We start from the raw sequence: 19,516 nt of genomic DNA, 5'->3' as shown, positions 1-19,516 counted from the left end.
GCAGTCTCAATGGGCCAAAATGGCCTCTTTCTGCAATGTAGATTCTATGATTCAAATGAGGTACAGAAGAAATGGGATCTTGAGGAAACATTGCAACAAGTCACTAAAAGCAGTGATGCAGGTTAATAAGGTCCAAAGATGTGCGGGTTAGGTTGATCGGCCATGCTAAGAAATTGCCCCTTAGTGTCTGGGGATGCGTAGGTTAGAGGGATTAGTGGGTAAAATATGTAGGGATATGGGGGTAGGGCCTGGGTGGGATTGTGTTCGGTGCAGACTCGACGGGCCAAATGGCCTATTTCTGCACTGTAGGGTTCTATGATTTTATAAGGTCAATTTAAAAAATAAATCCAATAGAGAATTTAGGAGAAACTTCTTTACTCTAGGTTCATTTGAATATTAAATGTGCCACTACAAGGGGTGGTTGAGGCAAAGCGCATACATGCATTTAATGGGATGCTGGATAAGCATATAAGAGAGATAACAGTGAAAGGGGATGCTGACTGTGAGGAAGTGCGATGGGAGGCAGCTCGGATGCAGGAATGAATGCCACCACATCATTTGAGCCAAATGGCCTATCTTTATGTTGCAGATTCAATGTAACTCAATGTAATTAAGCAACTTAAATGTCTTCTCTCACCCCTATATAAAAAATCCCAGTTTCATTCAGGGACTTTATCTGTGAGGAACTGTACCATAAATTAATATTTAAATAGGTTCTTTCTTGGTTGCAGCATGCTTGCCCAGAACGCATCTATATATATTTACTTGCATAACACTAACCTTACAGATGATCCAAAACTGCGAACAGATGGTGTTCCTGAACTGTGACTACTTGGTGGTGTAGGAGCAGTTGGTAATGGTAAACAAGCCTAAATTAAAGCATAGACAATTAAATTTTACTGAATTCTAATGAGTGATTTTTAAAAATTTGTTCATTGGAATGTGTGTCACAGTCGGGCCAAAATTTATTGCCCATCAGTGAGGACGTTTAAGAGTCAACCACATTGCTGTGGGTCTGGAGTCACATGTAGGCCAGACCAGATAAGGATGACAGATTTCCTCCCCTAAAGGACATTAGTGGACCAAATGGGTCCACTAATACCTAGAATACCTACAGTGCAGAAGAAGGCCACTTGACCCACCGAGTCTGCGTCGACTATTTGACAGGATATCTTACTAAGATTCTCTCCCCTACCTTGTCCCCATAATCCCAAATAATACATCTAACCTAAACATCTTGGGACACTAAAGGACAATTTACCATGGCCAATCCACCTAATCCTTATCTTTGGATTGTGGAAGGAAACTCATGGGGGTAACATGCTAACTCCACACAGTCACCCAAGGCCGGAATTGAACCCAGGTCCCTGGTGCTGTGAGGCAACAGTGCTAATCACTCTGCCACCATGCCACCCATCATTAGACTTTTAATTCCAGATTTTTATTGAATTCACAATTCACCATCTACCATGGTTGGATTTGAACCCAGGTTCCCCGAGCACTTCTCTGGTTCTCTGGATTGCTAATCCAGTAATAAAACTACTACACTACTGCCTCCTCCTCCTTGCCCCCCGCCCAACTTTTTTTAACATGTTTTTCATCACATGTATAGTTCAAAATATAATTATTTTATAAATATTAAACCAAATTATTGCATAATTGCTTTGTGAAATATTAATCAATGTTTATCTAATGTCAGAAATAGGAGGAAAGTCCATAGCTGTAATTGTAGTTTCTGAACGGCTAAATTTGAATTCCAGAGGGAAATTATTTCACGATTATTAAACTAAGGTGTGCATTCTATTTGTACTGTGCTGAAACTTTAAACTAGAATAAGTCCCAGTGGAAAAATTCAATACTTAAAAATTTAATTGTTCAATGTATTGATCTGTTTTACCTGGTCAAAGTAAAGTTGAAGATCTGCAGCCAAACTTGGACAATCATCCATTGCATCTGCTAATAACTTATTCAGTGATCTGTTAAAGTCTCGTAGTTCACGAAGATTGATATCTTGCTCCTCTTGGGATTCTGCAGTGCTTTCCTTGGCAGAACGAATATCTCTGACAACTTTAGAGCACTATTTTGAAAATTGATTCAACATTCAGATTTTTTTGTTAAGCAGTATAAATATTACATGATCTAGGATTAAGAGTGAAACAAAGGAAAGTTCACATAATTCCATTAGTGCTAGAAAATGTTTCAACAATTATTTCCATTATAGCAAATTATTTGTTTCTGATAAAATAATTTAGAGGAAAATAATTCTGAAAAAGAATATCAGGATATGTCTCTGCAAAGCAAGTCACAATAAGAATTAAATGGACTGAGATGGAAACTTAAAGTTGTTATTTTTCAGTTTGATAAATGGCTAAAGTTCGCTAGCTTTGCTTGTTTGCTTAGTGTCTGTAAGTACTGTATTTTCCACTACTTACAGATAAGCTGCACAATATTATACATAATTGACATTAATTTACTTGAGATGTAAGCATGTGACCTATTTTTCCTTTGTCAAACACCAATATTGTTACTGAATATTAAGACCTTTATTTTGCTGTGAAGCACAATTAATGATTAGCATGGTTTAAGCTACTTGAAGACACGCTAAATTGTAATATACAATGGGTTCAACTTGTGAAAGCAGTTTGAAAGAATATGACATTGAGACAGTGCTATAAACAGTAATATTTAGATTCACACACATGTTTTGTCACCCTTTCCAGTTTGAGTTTCTGATCCTCTAACTCCTTTACGAGATGTACAGTTTTGTCATGTTGCTCTTCTGCCATCATGTGGAGTGCTGATTCTTCCCTTAACAGATTGTCTGAGGTGTTTATCATGGTCTGAGGAAGAAGCCATAAATTAATCTTTAATTCTGGGGGAGAGGATGGAGGATAATTGCAAAGAACGTTTTTTATAATTTTAGTCTCATGCTTTTTGTGATTTATGAAACATCCAAAATGTTTATAGTTTTGTTACAATGCTGAAGGGGTATTACACTGTCTGTTTTATTTGTTCATGGGATGTGGGTATAGTTGGCATGGTCACCATTTATTGCCCATTTGTAATTGCCCTGGATGCTGAGCCCACATCCTTGAATACAAATGAGTGGGTGGCTAGGCCTTTTTGGAGAGTTAAAAGGCAATCATATTGGTGTGGGTCTGGAGTCACATATTGGCCAGAACAGCTATGGAAGGCTGATTTCTGATGAAAATGAACCAGGTGAGTTTTGATGACAGTCCAATAATTTCATGATCACAATTACTGATGCTTTTTTTTTTAAAGATTTAAGATTTATTTAAGAAAATTTAAATTTACCAGCTGAAAGAGTGACTTGAATTCATGTCTCCAGATCATTTTTCCAAGCCTCTGAATTACTCATTCAGTAATGTAACTGTTATGCTACCAGAACCTTCCTTATCTTCAGATGAGGTATTAAATCAAGGCCCTGTCTGCTTTCAGATAGCCATAAATCATCTCTTGGAATAATTTCAAGAAGAGCTCAGGAGTCCTCCCAAAATACTTGGCAATATTTATCCTTCACCCAACATCACCAGAATATTAATACAAGAGGAAAATACTGCAAAAGTTGGAAATCTTTACAGGGTAGAAGAAGACCATTCAGCCCAACTTGCTGGAAGAGCATCTCACTCAGGTGCTCTCCTCCACCCTATTCCTGTAACCCCATGCATTTACTATAGCCAACCCACCTGGAAAACAGAGCTCACAGAAAAAACCCACACAGACACTGGGAGAATGTACAAACTCCACATTGTCACCCAAGGCCAGAATCAAACCCAGGTTTTGGAGTGTTTTGGAACTCAACCATCTTCCAATGGATGAATCAATGATCCAAAAGATCTGCTGTACCTGATATGATGAAATTTAGTAACAGCTTTGAACACAACAGCAGGATTTTCCTCCCCTTCGTACTGGCATGATCATCCGGTCCTACCAAATGGGATGAGCAAGCTATGTGAAATGCCATAGACTTCAGCCTTCAACCAAACCAAAAGATCCCATCAGTGGCCAAGGGCAAGCTGTCTCCACCACTGGAAAACATAGCACTTAAGTGTAGTTCTCAGACTATTGCTTACCTTAAATCTGGTTCCCCCCCCAGTGATTTCATGCCCTTCTCTCCAAAGATGTCATGCCCCTCCCAATCCTGCCCACCCTCACCCCACAGAATGTAAAGGTGCAAGCCACAAAGATACACAAGTCGATCACTGCTGAACTACTTTAGTGCTTTTTAACTTCTAAAAGCATGCTTGTAATTGCCGAATTGAAATCCAAGTTTATCTCATCAGAATGACAGTAAAGCTGGTCAATATTGTGATCTGTGCATCTTGAGGCGAACAAACATGGCACTTGCTGATAAGCAATGAAGTGAAAAAAATCAGCCAATAACATCACTGCAACACAGGCCAGTACAAGACAGGATGTACTAGTCCAATGTAGGAATAAATATCCCAATCAACAAGATACATATGCTGCCATTCAGTATATTTTCATCTCATTCTGTTTCTTTACTTCCTCTAATAAAAAGAAGATATTGCCATAAATTCACGAGTCGGGTATCCAGTGAGTTCAAGCCCATTATTAGTCACACTGTCTGTAGCATTCCACTCTTTGTCCTGAAGAGACTTTCTGAAGGCCAGTTTGAGAGCAATGGTGATTAGAACTATCAGCATGTGACCAGCTGTGGTCATTATATCAGACAGCAATGGTCCATTTTGAAAAGCAAAATTTAAAGAAGAGAATATGGAAGAGGGACAGATTTTTAAGATTTTCTTGCTTTATTCCTTCTTGACACAGCAAATTGGAAAGTTTTTCCTCTATTTCTTCACAAAATCATTTATTACATTCTTATGGGTAAAATCATGTAAGAACACACTCTCAATCATCAATATTGCTAAGTTTGTCAAATGTTCCTTACTCACTGCAAATAATTTTGAACTCTTTTCAATACAGAAAAAGAATGCGACCAGAAGTATTTCTGACAGATATTGTTAAAAATATTTTTAGAATTGTTTCCACATTTGAAAAGGTCGTCTGCAAACAATCACATACAGGTCTGTACAAATCAGCTGGTGATCTTGAAGCACTGGATTCATCATTATCGATAAAATTAATGAATTATTTCACTTAATCTTCTAAAAGATTTGTGTCGGGCAGAATTTTTCTCTCCCTCCGTGGCGTGTGTTGCAGCAGTGGGAGAGAAGTGGGATCTTATGGACATCTTGTTGTCAATGGGATTTCTCATTGAACACACCCCTCACTGCTAGGAAACTTGCGGTGGAGATACACCGTCGGCAGAGCCGTGAGATCCTGCCAGCATGAACAGCAGAATTGATTTTTTTACTGTAATGGTTTTTAGCATTATCATCCAAACCTCTGTTGAAAAGAAACAAAGTTTTCTTCAGAGATTCATTTCTACTCTGCAACTGCATCATTATTATGTCATAAATAAATAACATTGATAGTGTCAATGATGATCTTCTCTTTCAAATTTAAAATGATTATTGTCTCTAGTTTCATCAAAACAATGTCCAGCATCTTGTGCACTTCTCAGCAGCAGAGGGACCTGTATTTTTTTGCTAATGTTAGTGCCTCTAGTTCCATTGAGCTGTGGTCATTTCGAACTTCCATTTCAAAACTTTAACAGAGGGTAACAATTATGAAACATTCAATATTTTGCAATGATTTGCTGATGACAGGAGAGCGGGAATGAGAATCACATCAGCAATGATTGAATGGCAATGCAGACTCGACGGGTCGAATGGCCTGATTCTGCTGCTATATGGTCTTATGGCATTAATTCTTTGAAGTAAGTAGTTCCACAAAACAGTAAAAACAACAATATTGTACTTTTCAAACTTCTCTGCTAAGGATTTTGCTTCAGCTTTTACAAGTGTTTTTTATACATTTGATACAGCTATCTCTGATATGGTTTCCTTCATAGTTAATTTTCAAAGCCAAAATAGCATGTGCACGAGTGGACGACCTGGTGTTGCAAATTTTTTTGACTGTCAAATATTTTCCATTTGCCTGCTCCAAGCGTGATTGCAATATGTTCCACCAATGTATGGAAACTGAAAAACAGGCAGACATGTTTTGAACAAAGTCAAAAGAATCTTGAGCTGCTGCACAGGATTCAGCTACAGGATTGCAAATTAAATTCAAGGAGTGACTGGAACAGGGGATGACTAATTCATTGTTCGGTCCTGCTTGCAGACCTGATTATTTTCCTGCCATATTTGTGGCATTATTGAAGCCCTGCCCATGACAATTTTTGATGGCCAAACCTAAATTTGCAATGATTTCCAGAATAGTTGTCTCCAGACTCTAAGAATGGGCTTGTAGCTGGAAAAAAACAAAGAAATCACGCTACAACTTCACCATTGAAGGGTGTCGAAGTTTGCAGGGTGACTTGGACAGGTTGCAGAGCTGGGCCGCGAGGTGGCGGATGGAGTTTAATGCGGAGAAGTGTGAGGTAATCCATTTCGGTAGGAATAACAGATGTGTTGAGTATAGGGCTAACGGGAGGACTTTGAATAGAGTGGAGGAGCAGAGGGATCTAGGTGTATGTGTACATAGATCCCTGAAAGTTGGGAATCAAGTAGATAAGGTTGTTAAGAAGGTGTACGGTGTCTTGGCGTTTATTGGTAGGGGGATTGAATTTAGGAGTCGCAGCGTCATGTTGCAACTGTACACAATTCTGGTGCGGCCGCACTTGGAGTACTGTGTGCAGTTCTGGTCCCCACATTACAGGAAGGATGTGGAGGCTTTGGAGAGGGTGCAGAGGAGGTTTACCAGGATGTTGCCTGGTATGCAGGGGAGGTCCTATGAGGAGAGACTGAGGGATTTGGGGTTGTTTTCACTGGAAAGAAGGCGGCTAAGAGGGGATCTTATAGAAACATATAAGATGATTAGAGGTTTAGATAGGGTGGATGGTGATAGCCTGTTTCCTCGGATGGAGAAGTCTAGCACGAGGGGGCATGGCTTTAAATTAAGGGGGGGTAGTTATAGGACGGATGTCAGGGGCAGGTTCTTTACCCAGAGGGTGGTGAGGGACTGGAATGCCCTGCCTGCTGCAGTTGTAAATGCGCCTAGTTTGGGGGCGTTTAAGAGATTGGTGGATAGGTTTATGGACGAAAAGGGATTGGTTTAGATTAGTGGGTCAATGTTTTTTTTTAAAAATAAGACTGGTCGGCGCAACATTGTGGGCCGAAGGGCCTGTTCCGCGCTGTAATGTTCTATGTTCTATTGTTGGTCACATAAGATATAATTAATGTTAGTTGGTCAACATGATTCACATCTGGTATCGAAGCAGCTATTATGGAATAGCATTTGGCATCTTTTACTTCATTAGTGAATTGGTTTCTGAGTTGCTCTGTCATCATTGGTTCTGTGCATTTAAGAAGTTGGTTTGAGCCACAATATTGATAACTTTTCAAATGTTCTTTGAGAAGTTTTTCAAATTCATTGAGATATTCAAGGGAAACTGAAGTATTATCTCTTCGAGTTGACAATGTCCTCTTAGCGGTAGTCCCAAAGAAAACAATAGTTTCACTATGGCAACAATATATCTCAGCACTTTCCTCCTATGAGAACACTCCTTTTTAACACAGCTGATAACACAGCATCAATTCTGCCAAATAATTTACATCTTTAAATGAACTTACACACAGCTTTAAAATGAGTTTTAGAAGTTTCATTATCAGCAAGATCCTTTCCAACATTTCTCCATTTAAAGCATGTGAAGATGAATGCTTGTTTCCCCTTAAATAGGGCCAAGGAATAATGTGCATACATCAGTTTAACGTGTATTTATTAGTATCACAAGTAGGCTTACAGGAGCACTGCAATTAAGTTACTGTGAAAATCCCCTAGTTGCTACACTCTAGTGCCTGTCTGGGTGCATTGATGGAAAATTTAGCATGGCCAATGCACCTAACCAACATGTATTTCAAACTATGGGAGGAAATCTATTCAGACATGGGGAGAATGTGCAGACTCAAGAACCTACAGTAGAATGCCTTGGGGACTTCTGGAAAAAAAACAACCGAACTTCTGTCTTCCCATTTCACTTCGCCCTCAGAAAATGGGACATATGAAGACTTCCAACCTGCTTTGGCCTCCAACCTCAAACTCTGAGGCTTTGAATCGTTCCCACAGACACTGGTCAGTATGGTTCTCCCCCCCCGCTCCCCCTTAACCCACCACTCATTGGGTCGGGGCTCTGTGCCTAGGCATGGTGTGTTTCCTTGCAAATCCGTCTCTGCCTGAAGGGATAAAACACTAGATAAACAAGTTGTCATATTTCTTAACTGACCAGCTTGATTAGCAATACTTCTGGACAAATCTGGGTCTTTCTGTAGTCTTGTTCCTTCTTATCAAAATAGATGTACTTCACCAGATTAAAAGGGACATAGGTATCATTAAGTGGTGTACAACATAAGAAGTTTCGACACACGGTAGGAACTCATTTTGAATCATCCAAACTTGTATACCATTAACTCATTTGCACGTCCCATCAGAATTTGATATTCAGCATGTCAGAAGATCGTCTTGTAATTTTAAGTTTAAAATTAATCATACCTCATTCTGTTGTAGACTTGAAACAACTGACAAGTAACTGATTCATAAGAACATAAGAAATAGGAGCAGGAGTAGGCCATCTAGCCCTTCGAGCCTGCCCCGCCATTCAATAAGATCATGGCTGATCTGTCGTGGCTCAGTTCCACTTTCCCGCCCTCTCCCCATAACCCTTAATCCCCTCGCTTATCAAAAACCCATCAACCCGCGTCTTAAAAATATTTAGCAAAGCAGCCTCCACCACTTCAACGGGCAGAGAATTCCAGAGATTCACCACCCTTTGAGTGAAGAAGTTCCTCCTCAACTCCGTTCTAAACCACCCCCCCTTTATCTTGAGGCTGTGCCCCCTAGTCCTACTGTCCTTTCTGAGCGGGAAGAGTCTCTCCACCTCTATCCTATCCATCCCATTCATCATCTTATATGTCTCAGTGAGATCTCCCCTCATTCTTCTAAACTCTAACAAGTACAAGCCTAATTTATTCAGCCTCTCCTCATAGCTCAACCCCCTCAACTCCGGCATCAGCCTAGTAAACCTCCTCTGCACTCCCTCCAAAGCCAAAATATCCTTGCGTAAGTGCGGCGACCAAAACTGCACACAGTACTCCAGCTGCGGCCTCACTAGTGCCCTATACAGCTGCAGCAAGACCTCCCTACTTTTATATTCAATCCCCCTCGCTGTGAAGGCCAGCATCCCATTAGCCTTCCTGACCACCTGCTGCACCTGCAGGCTGGGTTTTTGCGACTCAAGCACAAGGACCCCAAGGTCCCTCTGCACCGTCGCCTGCTGCAGTTTTTTGCCACGTAGGTAATAGTCCTTCCTACCATTATTCCTACCAAAGTGGACCACCTCACACTTGCCAACATTAAATTCCATTTGCCAGTTCCTGGCCCATTCGCCCAGCCTATCTAGATCCTTCTTCAGACTCTCCACACCCTCCGCGCAATTTGCCATTCCACCAATCTTGGTGTCATCAGCAAATTTCGACACCATACACTCGGTTCCCTCCTCCAGATCATCTATATAAATGGTAAATAGCTGAGGCCCCAGCACCGATCCCTGGGGCACTCCACTAGTCACCAACTGCCAATCCGAATAGCACCCATTGACCCCCACTCTCTGCCTCCTATTTGACAGCCAATCCTCTATCCACGCTAACACCCTACCCCCAACTCCATGCCCCCTTCTGCAATAACCTCTTGTGAGGTACCTTGTCAAACGCCTTCTGAAAATCAAGAAAGACCACGTCCACCGGCTCTCCTCTATCCACCGCCCTAGACACATCCTCATAGAACTCCAATAAATTTGTCAGACACGACTTCCCCTTAACGAAACCATGTCAAAATTTTAAACTTGTTTCCTTAACATTCTTATCAATAATAGTTCTAACTGCTGTACAAAATTATTTAGTTTGTTTAATCAACAACATTATCAAGTGAACAGACCATGAGGAGCATGAGGTTGACAGTACAATGCAAGTTCTTGATTCACATTTCTGAATTTTTTTTGGTTTGAAATAGGAATCATTTACCTGCCAAGAGTTGTCATAAGAATATAATTTATCTGAAGATGTTCAAATGAATACAATTTCATTAGCTTTCCAGTGTTGGCAACATCATTATTTTAAACCATTACCTGAATGTCCTCTTGAAGCTCTCGTATTTGCCGGCGCTTATATCTGTATTTTTCATCAATGGCCTTTTTTTGTTCCTCCAGCTTTAGTTTCTCCTCAAATTCTTCACCTTTAGAAGTGTAAATTATTTGAAAGCGTTGAATGCAGTAGTTACTGATCTTTGCAAAGAAAATTTTCCATGCATTATAAGGGACCAGAACTTGCTGGACTCTCCATTAAAATGATTGTAACAGCATGAACTTGCTGCGTTTGCCCACTGGTTCATCACTATAAACAGCTGGAAAAGTTAGGGCCGATACTTAACAGAGCAATGAATTTTGAACAGAGAGATAATTATTGCTGAACAATCTCTCTGGCTTTTACAAGTGTGGAATTGCATGTCCTTAAGAAAATTAGTGTTGCAGATTTAAGCAATTAAATTTTTAACTGTTTCTGTCTGTCTTCATTTTTCTCCCTTAAAACCATATATTTTCCAATCTTTATTTTGCCTTTTGTACTTCATTTAAAAATAATTTTAATTTGCCCAAAGGTTTGGGCTCTGCGTGTTTCAGTGAATATTCTTTAATTTGCTAAAACAAAATAGACTATAATTGCATGTAGATCGTGTGAAGGCAAATTGATTATACCCATATTTGTATCGGGAAGCACATGCCCCAACCTGGAGGCCTGAGACTTCCACAAAATTAAGCCTTGAATCTTTGAATAATTCAGAGGAGCTGTCAATGCCTGTGGCTGCTCCAGTTTTAACGTGCCCAATTCCAGCATCATCCAGGATACGGGAGATGTTCACGGGCTGGTAGCAATTGTTGGAAGTGCTTTGGAACTGGAAGGAGCAATCCCTTTGGCTCCACATTCAGCTTTAAAAATGCTTAACTTGCATTTTGGTGGTAGTTAGCCATATACCCTTTGCTTAGGACAACCCAGTTTCTCAGACGGATCTGAAAACTGGTGCCAGACCACTCAAATTATGCAAATTATCAAATCCCAGTTTTAGAGCTGAAAAATCATCTTGTCTAAAAGGTCTGATCTGTTTTAGACATCCTTGCTGTACTGGAGACAACTGTAAATTTGCTGATTCTGTTCGTCTTTACTTGAGAATTAGATACAGTCAGGTTCAATCTTTCACCCTACATTCAGAAGAATGGAAGGCAGTTCTCAAGTAACCTTGTAACTTATGCATAACCTCCATTTTTCTTGGAATTATTTAAATGATACATGGCATTAGCAGATATGAAGTAGAAATTTTGTATTGCTACTACAATTTAAGAAACAAAGCTATCATTCTCATTTGCAAACTGTAGAAAAACACATACTTGTTTCCGTGACCCTGTTGAAAGATTTTTGGTATGTTGCATTTTGATTGTTGAGTAGTTGTAATGTATTCTCCAGGGCTCTTAATTCTTTTTCACCTTTGGAAATTTTAGCATCAAGCTCATCTCCTTGTGTCTGAAGTTCCTCTCTGTCCTGTGCAGCCTAAATGCATTAAGGCAAAAGAAGATGAGTAAAACTCTTGCATCAATTCCACACATTAAATTTTAGAAATGACTTGATTGTTATCATGACAACCATTGTGCACAAAGCAAAATCCCACAAACAGCAACAATCATTTATTCTGTTTGCTGTTGCTACCACCAAAGGAATGTTTGAGAATTTCAGGAAAACTCCTAGGTTTTGAGACAATACTATGATGTCCCCCTGAACCATTGGAAGAGGTAGACAGGACCTCAGTTTATTGTTTCATGTGAAAAACGGCATTTCCAATAATGCTCTCGGAATTGCATTGTAGGGTCCATCTCCAAGTGTCAGGATAGGAATCGGAAAGTACAAAGTTCCACAACAACCATAAGTAACAAAAGCACAGATAAGGAGGAACAAGTAAATATAGTGTGTTTGAATTTTCAAGCTGCCACACACAAGGTCCATTACATAAAATTCAGACTCATGACATTTGGATAGTATATTTGCATGGATCGAGGATTGGTTAATAGACCGTGTGATGACTTCTGTCAGGCTGATGTGGTTGGCTTGCTACACTATGAACTGCCTGATGAGTTCTAATTGATGGTTAAATCAGGGAGCCTCATGCTCCTTATTTAAAGCAGGTGTGTCTGATTCTCAGCTGTATTCAGCAAGGAGCAACTGGAGAGCTGGCTGTGTACAGATGTATGGTGTAAATAAAGTTACTTGGTGACAGGACTTTGGCCTCTGTGGAGTTATTACAGACAGAAAGCAGAGGGTAGGAATAAACCAGAAGGTTTGGTAGGCTACTACAAATGGGATACTACAAGGATCAGGACTTGGGCCTCAGCTATTTACTATCTATGTTATTAACCTCAATGAGGAATCCAAGTATAATGTACTCCTATTTGCTCATTATATAAAATTTGGTTGGAAAGTAAGCAGTGGGGAGGATGTAAGGAGACTGCAAATGGATATTGACAGTATGGGTGTGTAGAAACATGGTAGATGGAATATAATATGAAGTTATCCACTTACGTAGGAAAAATAGAAAAGTACGATAATTATTGATGGTGAAAGACTGAAATGTTTGCAATCAGAGGCTGGGATTTTAGTCTTCTTACCTAAGGAAGGGCATTTTGTCCTTGAGGGAATACAACAAAGGTTCACTGGATGAGGGGATTCTCTGGATGAGGGGATTAGCTTATTGATAGGCTAGGTGCAGAGAAAATGTTTTTCCTAGCTGGGAAATCTAGAACATGGGATCACAATTTCAAAATAAGAGGTTGGCCATTTAGGACTGAGAGGGGAGAAATTTAATCAAAGATTTGAATCAAATGCACCTTATTCTTTCTTCATCTATGAATTTAGATTTGATCCTGATTTTAAAACTTTAAAATAGCCAACATAATTTTTAGGACTTGGGTTCTTCATTTACTAATGAAGTTGTTCCAGTGCTAGAAAAGTCTGTAACCCAAAGGCTCATTATCTAATTCAGAGATAAGAACAAGATCTGTTAGCAGACCAGTGTGTTGAATGTTAGGACATCAATATCAATCCACAGTTCCCAACCTTAGCCTGGCAATCACAAGTGCCAATCTTCAGGCAAATCAGTTTATTCTGTGTAAAAGCAAGAAATAGCTTTTTCCCAGGGTGGAAGAGTCAATTACTAGGAGGCATAGGTTTAAGGTGCGAGGGACAAGGTTTAAAGGAGATGTACGAGGCAAGTTTTTTTTTTACGCAGAGGGTGGTGGATGCTTGGAACTTGCTGTCAGGGGAGGTATTGGAAGCAGATCCGATAGGGACTTTTAAAGGGGCATCTTGACAAATACATAACAAGAAGGGAATAGAGGGATATGGTCCCTGGAAGGGTAATGGGTTTTAGTTCAGTTGGGTAGCGTGGTTGGTGCAGGCTTGGAGGGCTGAAAGGCCTGTTGCTATGCTGTAATTTTCTTTGTTTTTTGTTTTAAATGTCTGAAGGTGCAGCAGAGGCTATGGACATTTGCAGCATCCCAGCTGTACTACTGGATGGGTGCTGCAGACCAGCCATGCCCCCCTACCCAAACTGTTCCAGTACAGCTGCAACACTGCCAAATATGCAACAAAGTGGAAAATCACTCAGGTATGTAATATCCACATTAAGGAGAATAAATCCAAATCAGCTAATTCTTAATCATCAGCAAACTGATGGAAGCTGTCTGGCTACAATACCACTTTGCCATTGCCTCCCCATAAATACTCTCCTGGATGAGTGCAGCTCCAACATTTAAGGACATCATCATCTGTTTGATGCCCCTTTACCACCTTAAAGATTCACTCCCTCCATCACTGGCACACAATACAAAATGCACTGAAACAACTTTCCAAATCTCCTTCAGTAGCACCTCCTAAATCTGTGACCTCCACACCTAGAAACCAAAAAAAGCAGATGCATAGGAACACCACCTGCAAGTATTCCTCCAAATCGCACATCATCCTGGCTTGGTGCTATACTGCTGCTCCTTTATTGTCACTGGGTCAAAAAGCTGGCTCTTATTTCCTAAAGCACCATGTAAACTGCAGCAGTTTATGAAGGTGGTTCAAGCAAATTAAGAATGGGCAATAAATGCTGGCTTTATCAGTGATTTTCAAATCCCATGACCAAATATTTGATGTAAAAGGAGAAAATGTAATAGTTCACTTTGGTTTGTCCACACAGCTCAATGGCTGATTAAATATCAATGTTGTATGTTAATTCATGCAATCAAATGCATCATGTTTCATGATACTCCAGAAAAAATGACTATTGTTTGAGTTTCAGTCTCTGCAGTTAAGTAGCTAATTTCAGAAGGAATGGTGATCAGGACACTATTGTTGGCCTCAGAGTCCCTTAGAAGAATACAATCTCAATTTCTACAGTGGCGACTGTTGTTACTTTAAGGATACAAAAGTGCAAATTCTGTCATTGCTCATACATGATTAGAGCTGCAGAAGCTATGGAACTGATCCTCAAACAAGAAGTCAGCACCTTCAGGAGAAGATGCAAGGAGACAAATTGGCAAGAATAGAAGAAAAAATGTAAAAACCAAGGAAAGTAAACTAATTGTATTGGGTATAATTTCCTACAAGCAAAACAAATGACCTTCCTTTGAAAGTGTTTATTTTCTTGCTGTATTGAAGCATTTACCAAAGATCAGCATTTTTCATTTTCCAAATATATTTTGTACTTTTTACCTTAATCACATAGTAGGCCTGAGATCGTTCTTCTTCTCCCTCTGGAGGTCTCATTGTAACCATCAAAAGTTCATATCTCTTCTTCATTTTATCAATTTTTGACAACCTTTCATGTAATTCAGCACTGATTAATGAGAAAAATGCAAAAGCAAAACACAGTAAACAAGTGTATTTAATTCTCCTGGCAATATTTTATTGAAAATTTCTCATTTAGTTTGCTAGACGGACTAGGAAATTTCCAGTTCTGAAAAGGCTGACTTTCCAATTTCTCAATGTGTTTAAAACATATAAAATTATACATATAAATTACACTAATAAAGCTACTGAGATATAAAAAGTAAATTGCCATTTGGTAATATAGAGCTTATCGCTTAAAATACAGACACGTCAAAGATATTTGTCTTGCATTCATCAGGACATTCATGAGAATACCAAATGTAAAGGGAACAACTACTTCAATGAGGAGAGGACTGATTGGCAAGTGGACTCTGGTAGAAGCGTTGCTCCAGAGAGTGCACTAGATAACTGATGACTGACAGTTAACTGCTAGGCTTTGTTTAAATTCATATGAGGCAGGTTGGCCCTGTTCAAGGCACTTCCTAGTGAATGAATCCCAGCATGTTTGGCACTTAGCTCGTTCAGTTGAAACAGGCGCAATGTGTGCACGTTTGATCTGTCGGCAAAAAACAAGACTTTGTGTATTTGTATATGTAGCTTTTAGCAGGCACACGTCTGTCGTGTGGTAAGCTTGACTGATAATCTCAAATTGGTTGTCAGCGTATTTCTTAGAACACAGATTGTTCAGCAAATGTTGAAATAAAAACAGAAAAGCGAGGTCTGGCAGCATCTATAGACAAGCAGTTAACCTTGAGTCTATATAGGCAGGATTTTATGGCCTCGCTCATCCTGAGACCATAAAATTCCACAAGAGCAAGATAATGAATTGAAGTCGTAAGCAACAGGATAGTCGAGGTCATACTTATGGACTGAGTGAAGGTCTTCCACAAAGTAGTCGTCTAGTCTTTGTTTAGTCTCCCCAATGTAGAAGAAACCATATTGGGAGTACCGAATACAGTAGATTCAGGTTCAGGAGAAAGGAAGACATGACAGATGTCTTGGAAGGTGGCATCACCTGAACAGATGCAATGGAGACTGAGAAACTAGAAGAATGGTTGGAGTCCTTATGGCAAGTAGATATAAGGAGCTATAATCGAGACAGCTGTGGGAGCTTGTGGGCTTGTAATGAATATTGATATCAGTTTATCTACAGAAATGGAGAGAGGGACAGAAGGGAAATGTTGGAGAGGGACCATATGAAAGCGAAAGGGGTGGAAATTGAAAACAAACTTGATAAATTTTGTGAGGTCCAAAAGAGCATGAAGCTGCACCAATACAGTAATTGGCGTAACGGATAAAGAGTTGCGGGAGACAGCACATGTTATTGGTCCTTTACAATTGGCTGTAGCCAATCAAAAGCCATTTATACTTTGCCTGATTCTCTTTCCCTCTGAATTAGATGAAAACCACATATGTGAGAAGGGCTGTTGATTTGCTTTGAAAAACTGCATTAAAGGAGGTCAATTTCACTTCTCCTCCTAGTGTCATCTTGAGATGAAATGTAACAACCAATTAGATAAATAGACTAAGTCACACAGTTGTAATTCAGTTTCAGTTCTGTCCTTATTTTTGTATTTGGGCAATATGTTCTTGTACTGTTGTCTGTATAGACTGTTTGCACCAGAGGACAGGGTGCAATTTTATTAATTTGGGCAGATAGATAATTTGGGCATCGGATGTTGACTACATGGATTTCAGTAAGGCATTTTACAAGGTACTACATGGCTGGAAAGTGAAGTCTCGTGGGATTGGATCCAAAATTCAAAATTCATTCAGTGACAAAAGAAAAAGAGAATATCAATGGATCTTTTTACAAATGGAAAACAATTTCCAATGGTGTTTCACAGGGTTTGATGCTGGGGTCCTTGTTGTTTATTGTATATATTAATGACTTAGATACAAATGTGGGAGGCTTGATTGGAAAATTTGCAGATGACACAAAAATTAGCTGTATAGTTGATAATGAAGGGGATAGCTATTGACACCAAAGTCAAATCAATGGTTTGGCTGAGTGGGCAGAACATAAGAACCTTGAGGAGGAGTTGACCACCTGGCCTCTCAAGCCTGCTCTGCCATTCAATAAGATCATGGCTGTTCTCTTCGTGGACTCAGCTCCACTTACCTGCCCACTCACCATAACCTTCAATTCCTTTATTGTTCAAAAATCTATCTTTGCTTTAAAAATATCCAACGACATAGCCTCAACTGCTTCACTGGGCAGGGCAATCCACAGACTCAAACCCTTTGGGTGAATAAGTTTCTCCTCAACTCAGTCCTAAATCTGGTCCCTCTTATTTTGAGGCTATGCCCCTTGGTTCTATTTTCATCCACCAGTGGAAACAACTGTCTTATTTATTCCCTTTATAATTTTATATGTTTCTATAAGATTCCCCCTCATCCTTCTAAATTCTAATTAGTATAGCCCCAGTCTATTCAGTCTCTCCTCATAAGCCAACCCTCTTATCTCTGGAATCAAGCTAGTGAATCTCCTCTGCATCCCCTCCAGTACCAGTATATCCTTTCTCAAATAAGGAAACCAAAACTGTACACAGTACTCTAGGTGTGGCTTCACTGGCACCTTATACAACTGCAATATAACCTCCCTGTCTTTAAACTCAATCCCTCTAGCAATGAAGGTCAAAATTCCATTTACCTTCTTAATTGCCTGCCGCACCTGCAAATCAACTTTTTGTGATTCATGCACAGGGACACCCAGGTCTCTGCACAGCAGAATGCTGCCATTTTTTACCATTTAAATAATGGTCCCTTTTGCTGTTATTCTGACTTGGTTTCAGAGTATGGTGTGTCTGATTATAGTTGGCCTGTTGGTTTACATGGACTGTGTATTTACCAAAAAGATTACAGTGCAAGATATATTTTGTAACTTGTGTTGTCCATAAAAATCTGTGTATGAATGTAAAGATATAGGTGGGGTGAAAGATTATTATAGCCAATCTTTTCATGTTTGATAAATGTTTTATTATTTTGTTAGAAGTTAATTCACAGTCCTGAGACTCTGTTCATCCACATCTCTAAACAAAAAAATAAAAGTTATGGTCTGTTGACCCAGGATTCCATTCTGGGATCTGACTGTCTAATCATAAATCAGTTGGGATTGTAACACTATCCACTTACCTTATCCCTGCCTTGTCAATTACACTGGACATTTTAAACGTTCCTGCATTATGACAGCTGGTGCAGTAAAAATGGGGGCTGCGAGGAGTCTTATGATGCAGGCCCCAAAATCTGAAGTGTCAGTGCAATTTTCAAGGGTAGGTAAGCATATATTTATTTTCTTCTAATTCCTATGAGCCATCTCTTTCCAACACTTAAGTTAAGGCCTCAATTTTTCTTTCCTCTTCTTTTCATATTAGTCCCAGTGGTTTCTCTGCCGCTGGAATGCTGGGCAGTGAACTGTTCTACTGTAATATTTTACAGTGTATATAATGCTCATTTTGTAATCAGGGACACCTACAGATAAAGGACAATGAATACCAGTCCCTAAGGTGTCTGTAATTTAGAGGTTTCAACATAATTGGAGTTCTTCAGCTTTGGTGATTTATTCTTAAGCACGCATGGTTCATACACACATGCGTTCAAGGTCACGCAGATCTGTGTTTCTTAAACATTTTTGACTGTGGACCACTTAGCCATGGAGGAAAACCCACTGGACCTCTTCCCACCAGTGCAAAAAAAACTATCAGAATTAATGGGAAGAATGCTGCTGCTTTTAATGAGATTGCAATGAGATGGTGTCTTTAAAGTTGGACAGATTCTGTCTCATGTTAAGATTTTACATTTAGCTGGTACTTTTTTAACTCCACAAGTGGTGAACATTCGACTTCACAACTGTGTGTTGCAACAGTGATACAAATCTTACAAATAACACAACACTGCTATTGCTCACCTTTATGACAATTCATGCTTACTAGTTGTGTGACATCATGTGAGTGGTGAGGATGAGGTTCTAGTCTGTCTCTTGTAAGGATTTAGTTATAGAATTTTGTGTCAATGATTTGATCTTGGACCAGGCCATGGACCATGTGATGATCTACAGACCACACTTTTGCAATAACTGAAGTAGACTGCTTTCTGCATGCTAATTCACAACATTATCTCTTTATTGTTCTTTGGACGTTTCACACACATGAGCAACCAAGGGTTATCTTCAGAATCCTCATTCTTTTTATTTATATATAATCTTTTTTTGATTTGCCTTGGCATCTTCACCAATGTCTGGTGGGCTTCCAGCCCCCAGTTTAGCTATTAAGAGTCCCTGTCCAGATCACGGTAACTACCTGGCCTTTTACTTATGATGTAACTGAATGGCAGGACAGGGCGTATTCCTATGTTCATAGACTTGCAAGCTAAGTTCGAGGCTAATTTTTGCTGCTGATGGAAGATTGGATCAGAGAAAGAATCAGAAAAGAAAAAGAGGGAAATGTAAGAGAACACTGGGAAAACCAGAAAAGAGAGACAAAAATTAAGATAACTACAAATAA

At 39.6% G+C, this 19,516-nt stretch overlaps 1 protein-coding gene across 1 annotated transcript in view; it reads right to left on the bottom strand.

Moving 5' to 3' along the window:
- ccdc39 (coiled-coil domain 39 molecular ruler complex subunit) overlaps window positions 1–19,516 on the bottom strand; it is an 81,567-nt gene that overhangs the window by 6,250 nt on the left and 55,801 nt on the right. The window contains exons 14-19 of the mRNA XM_080186168.1: window positions 14,898–15,021; window positions 11,540–11,699; window positions 10,229–10,335; window positions 2,700–2,840; window positions 1,898–2,077; window positions 781–869 (exon numbers count right to left, since the gene is read on the bottom strand). Of these exons, the coding sequence (XP_080042294.1) occupies window positions 781–869; window positions 1,898–2,077; window positions 2,700–2,840; window positions 10,229–10,335; window positions 11,540–11,699; window positions 14,898–15,021 (801 nt within the window). The remainder of the gene's footprint in view (window positions 1–780; window positions 870–1,897; window positions 2,078–2,699; window positions 2,841–10,228; window positions 10,336–11,539; window positions 11,700–14,897; window positions 15,022–19,516) is intronic.

This window comes from Carcharhinus amblyrhynchos, chromosome 3 (assembly GCF_965287045.1).
Source record: "Carcharhinus amblyrhynchos chromosome 3, sCarAmb.v2.hapA, whole genome shotgun sequence".
Lineage (NCBI taxonomy): Eukaryota > Metazoa > Chordata > Chondrichthyes > Carcharhiniformes > Carcharhinidae > Carcharhinus > Carcharhinus amblyrhynchos.
The sequence above is the reverse complement of the archived record's forward strand: the minus strand, read 5'-3'. Positions and strand labels throughout refer to the sequence as shown.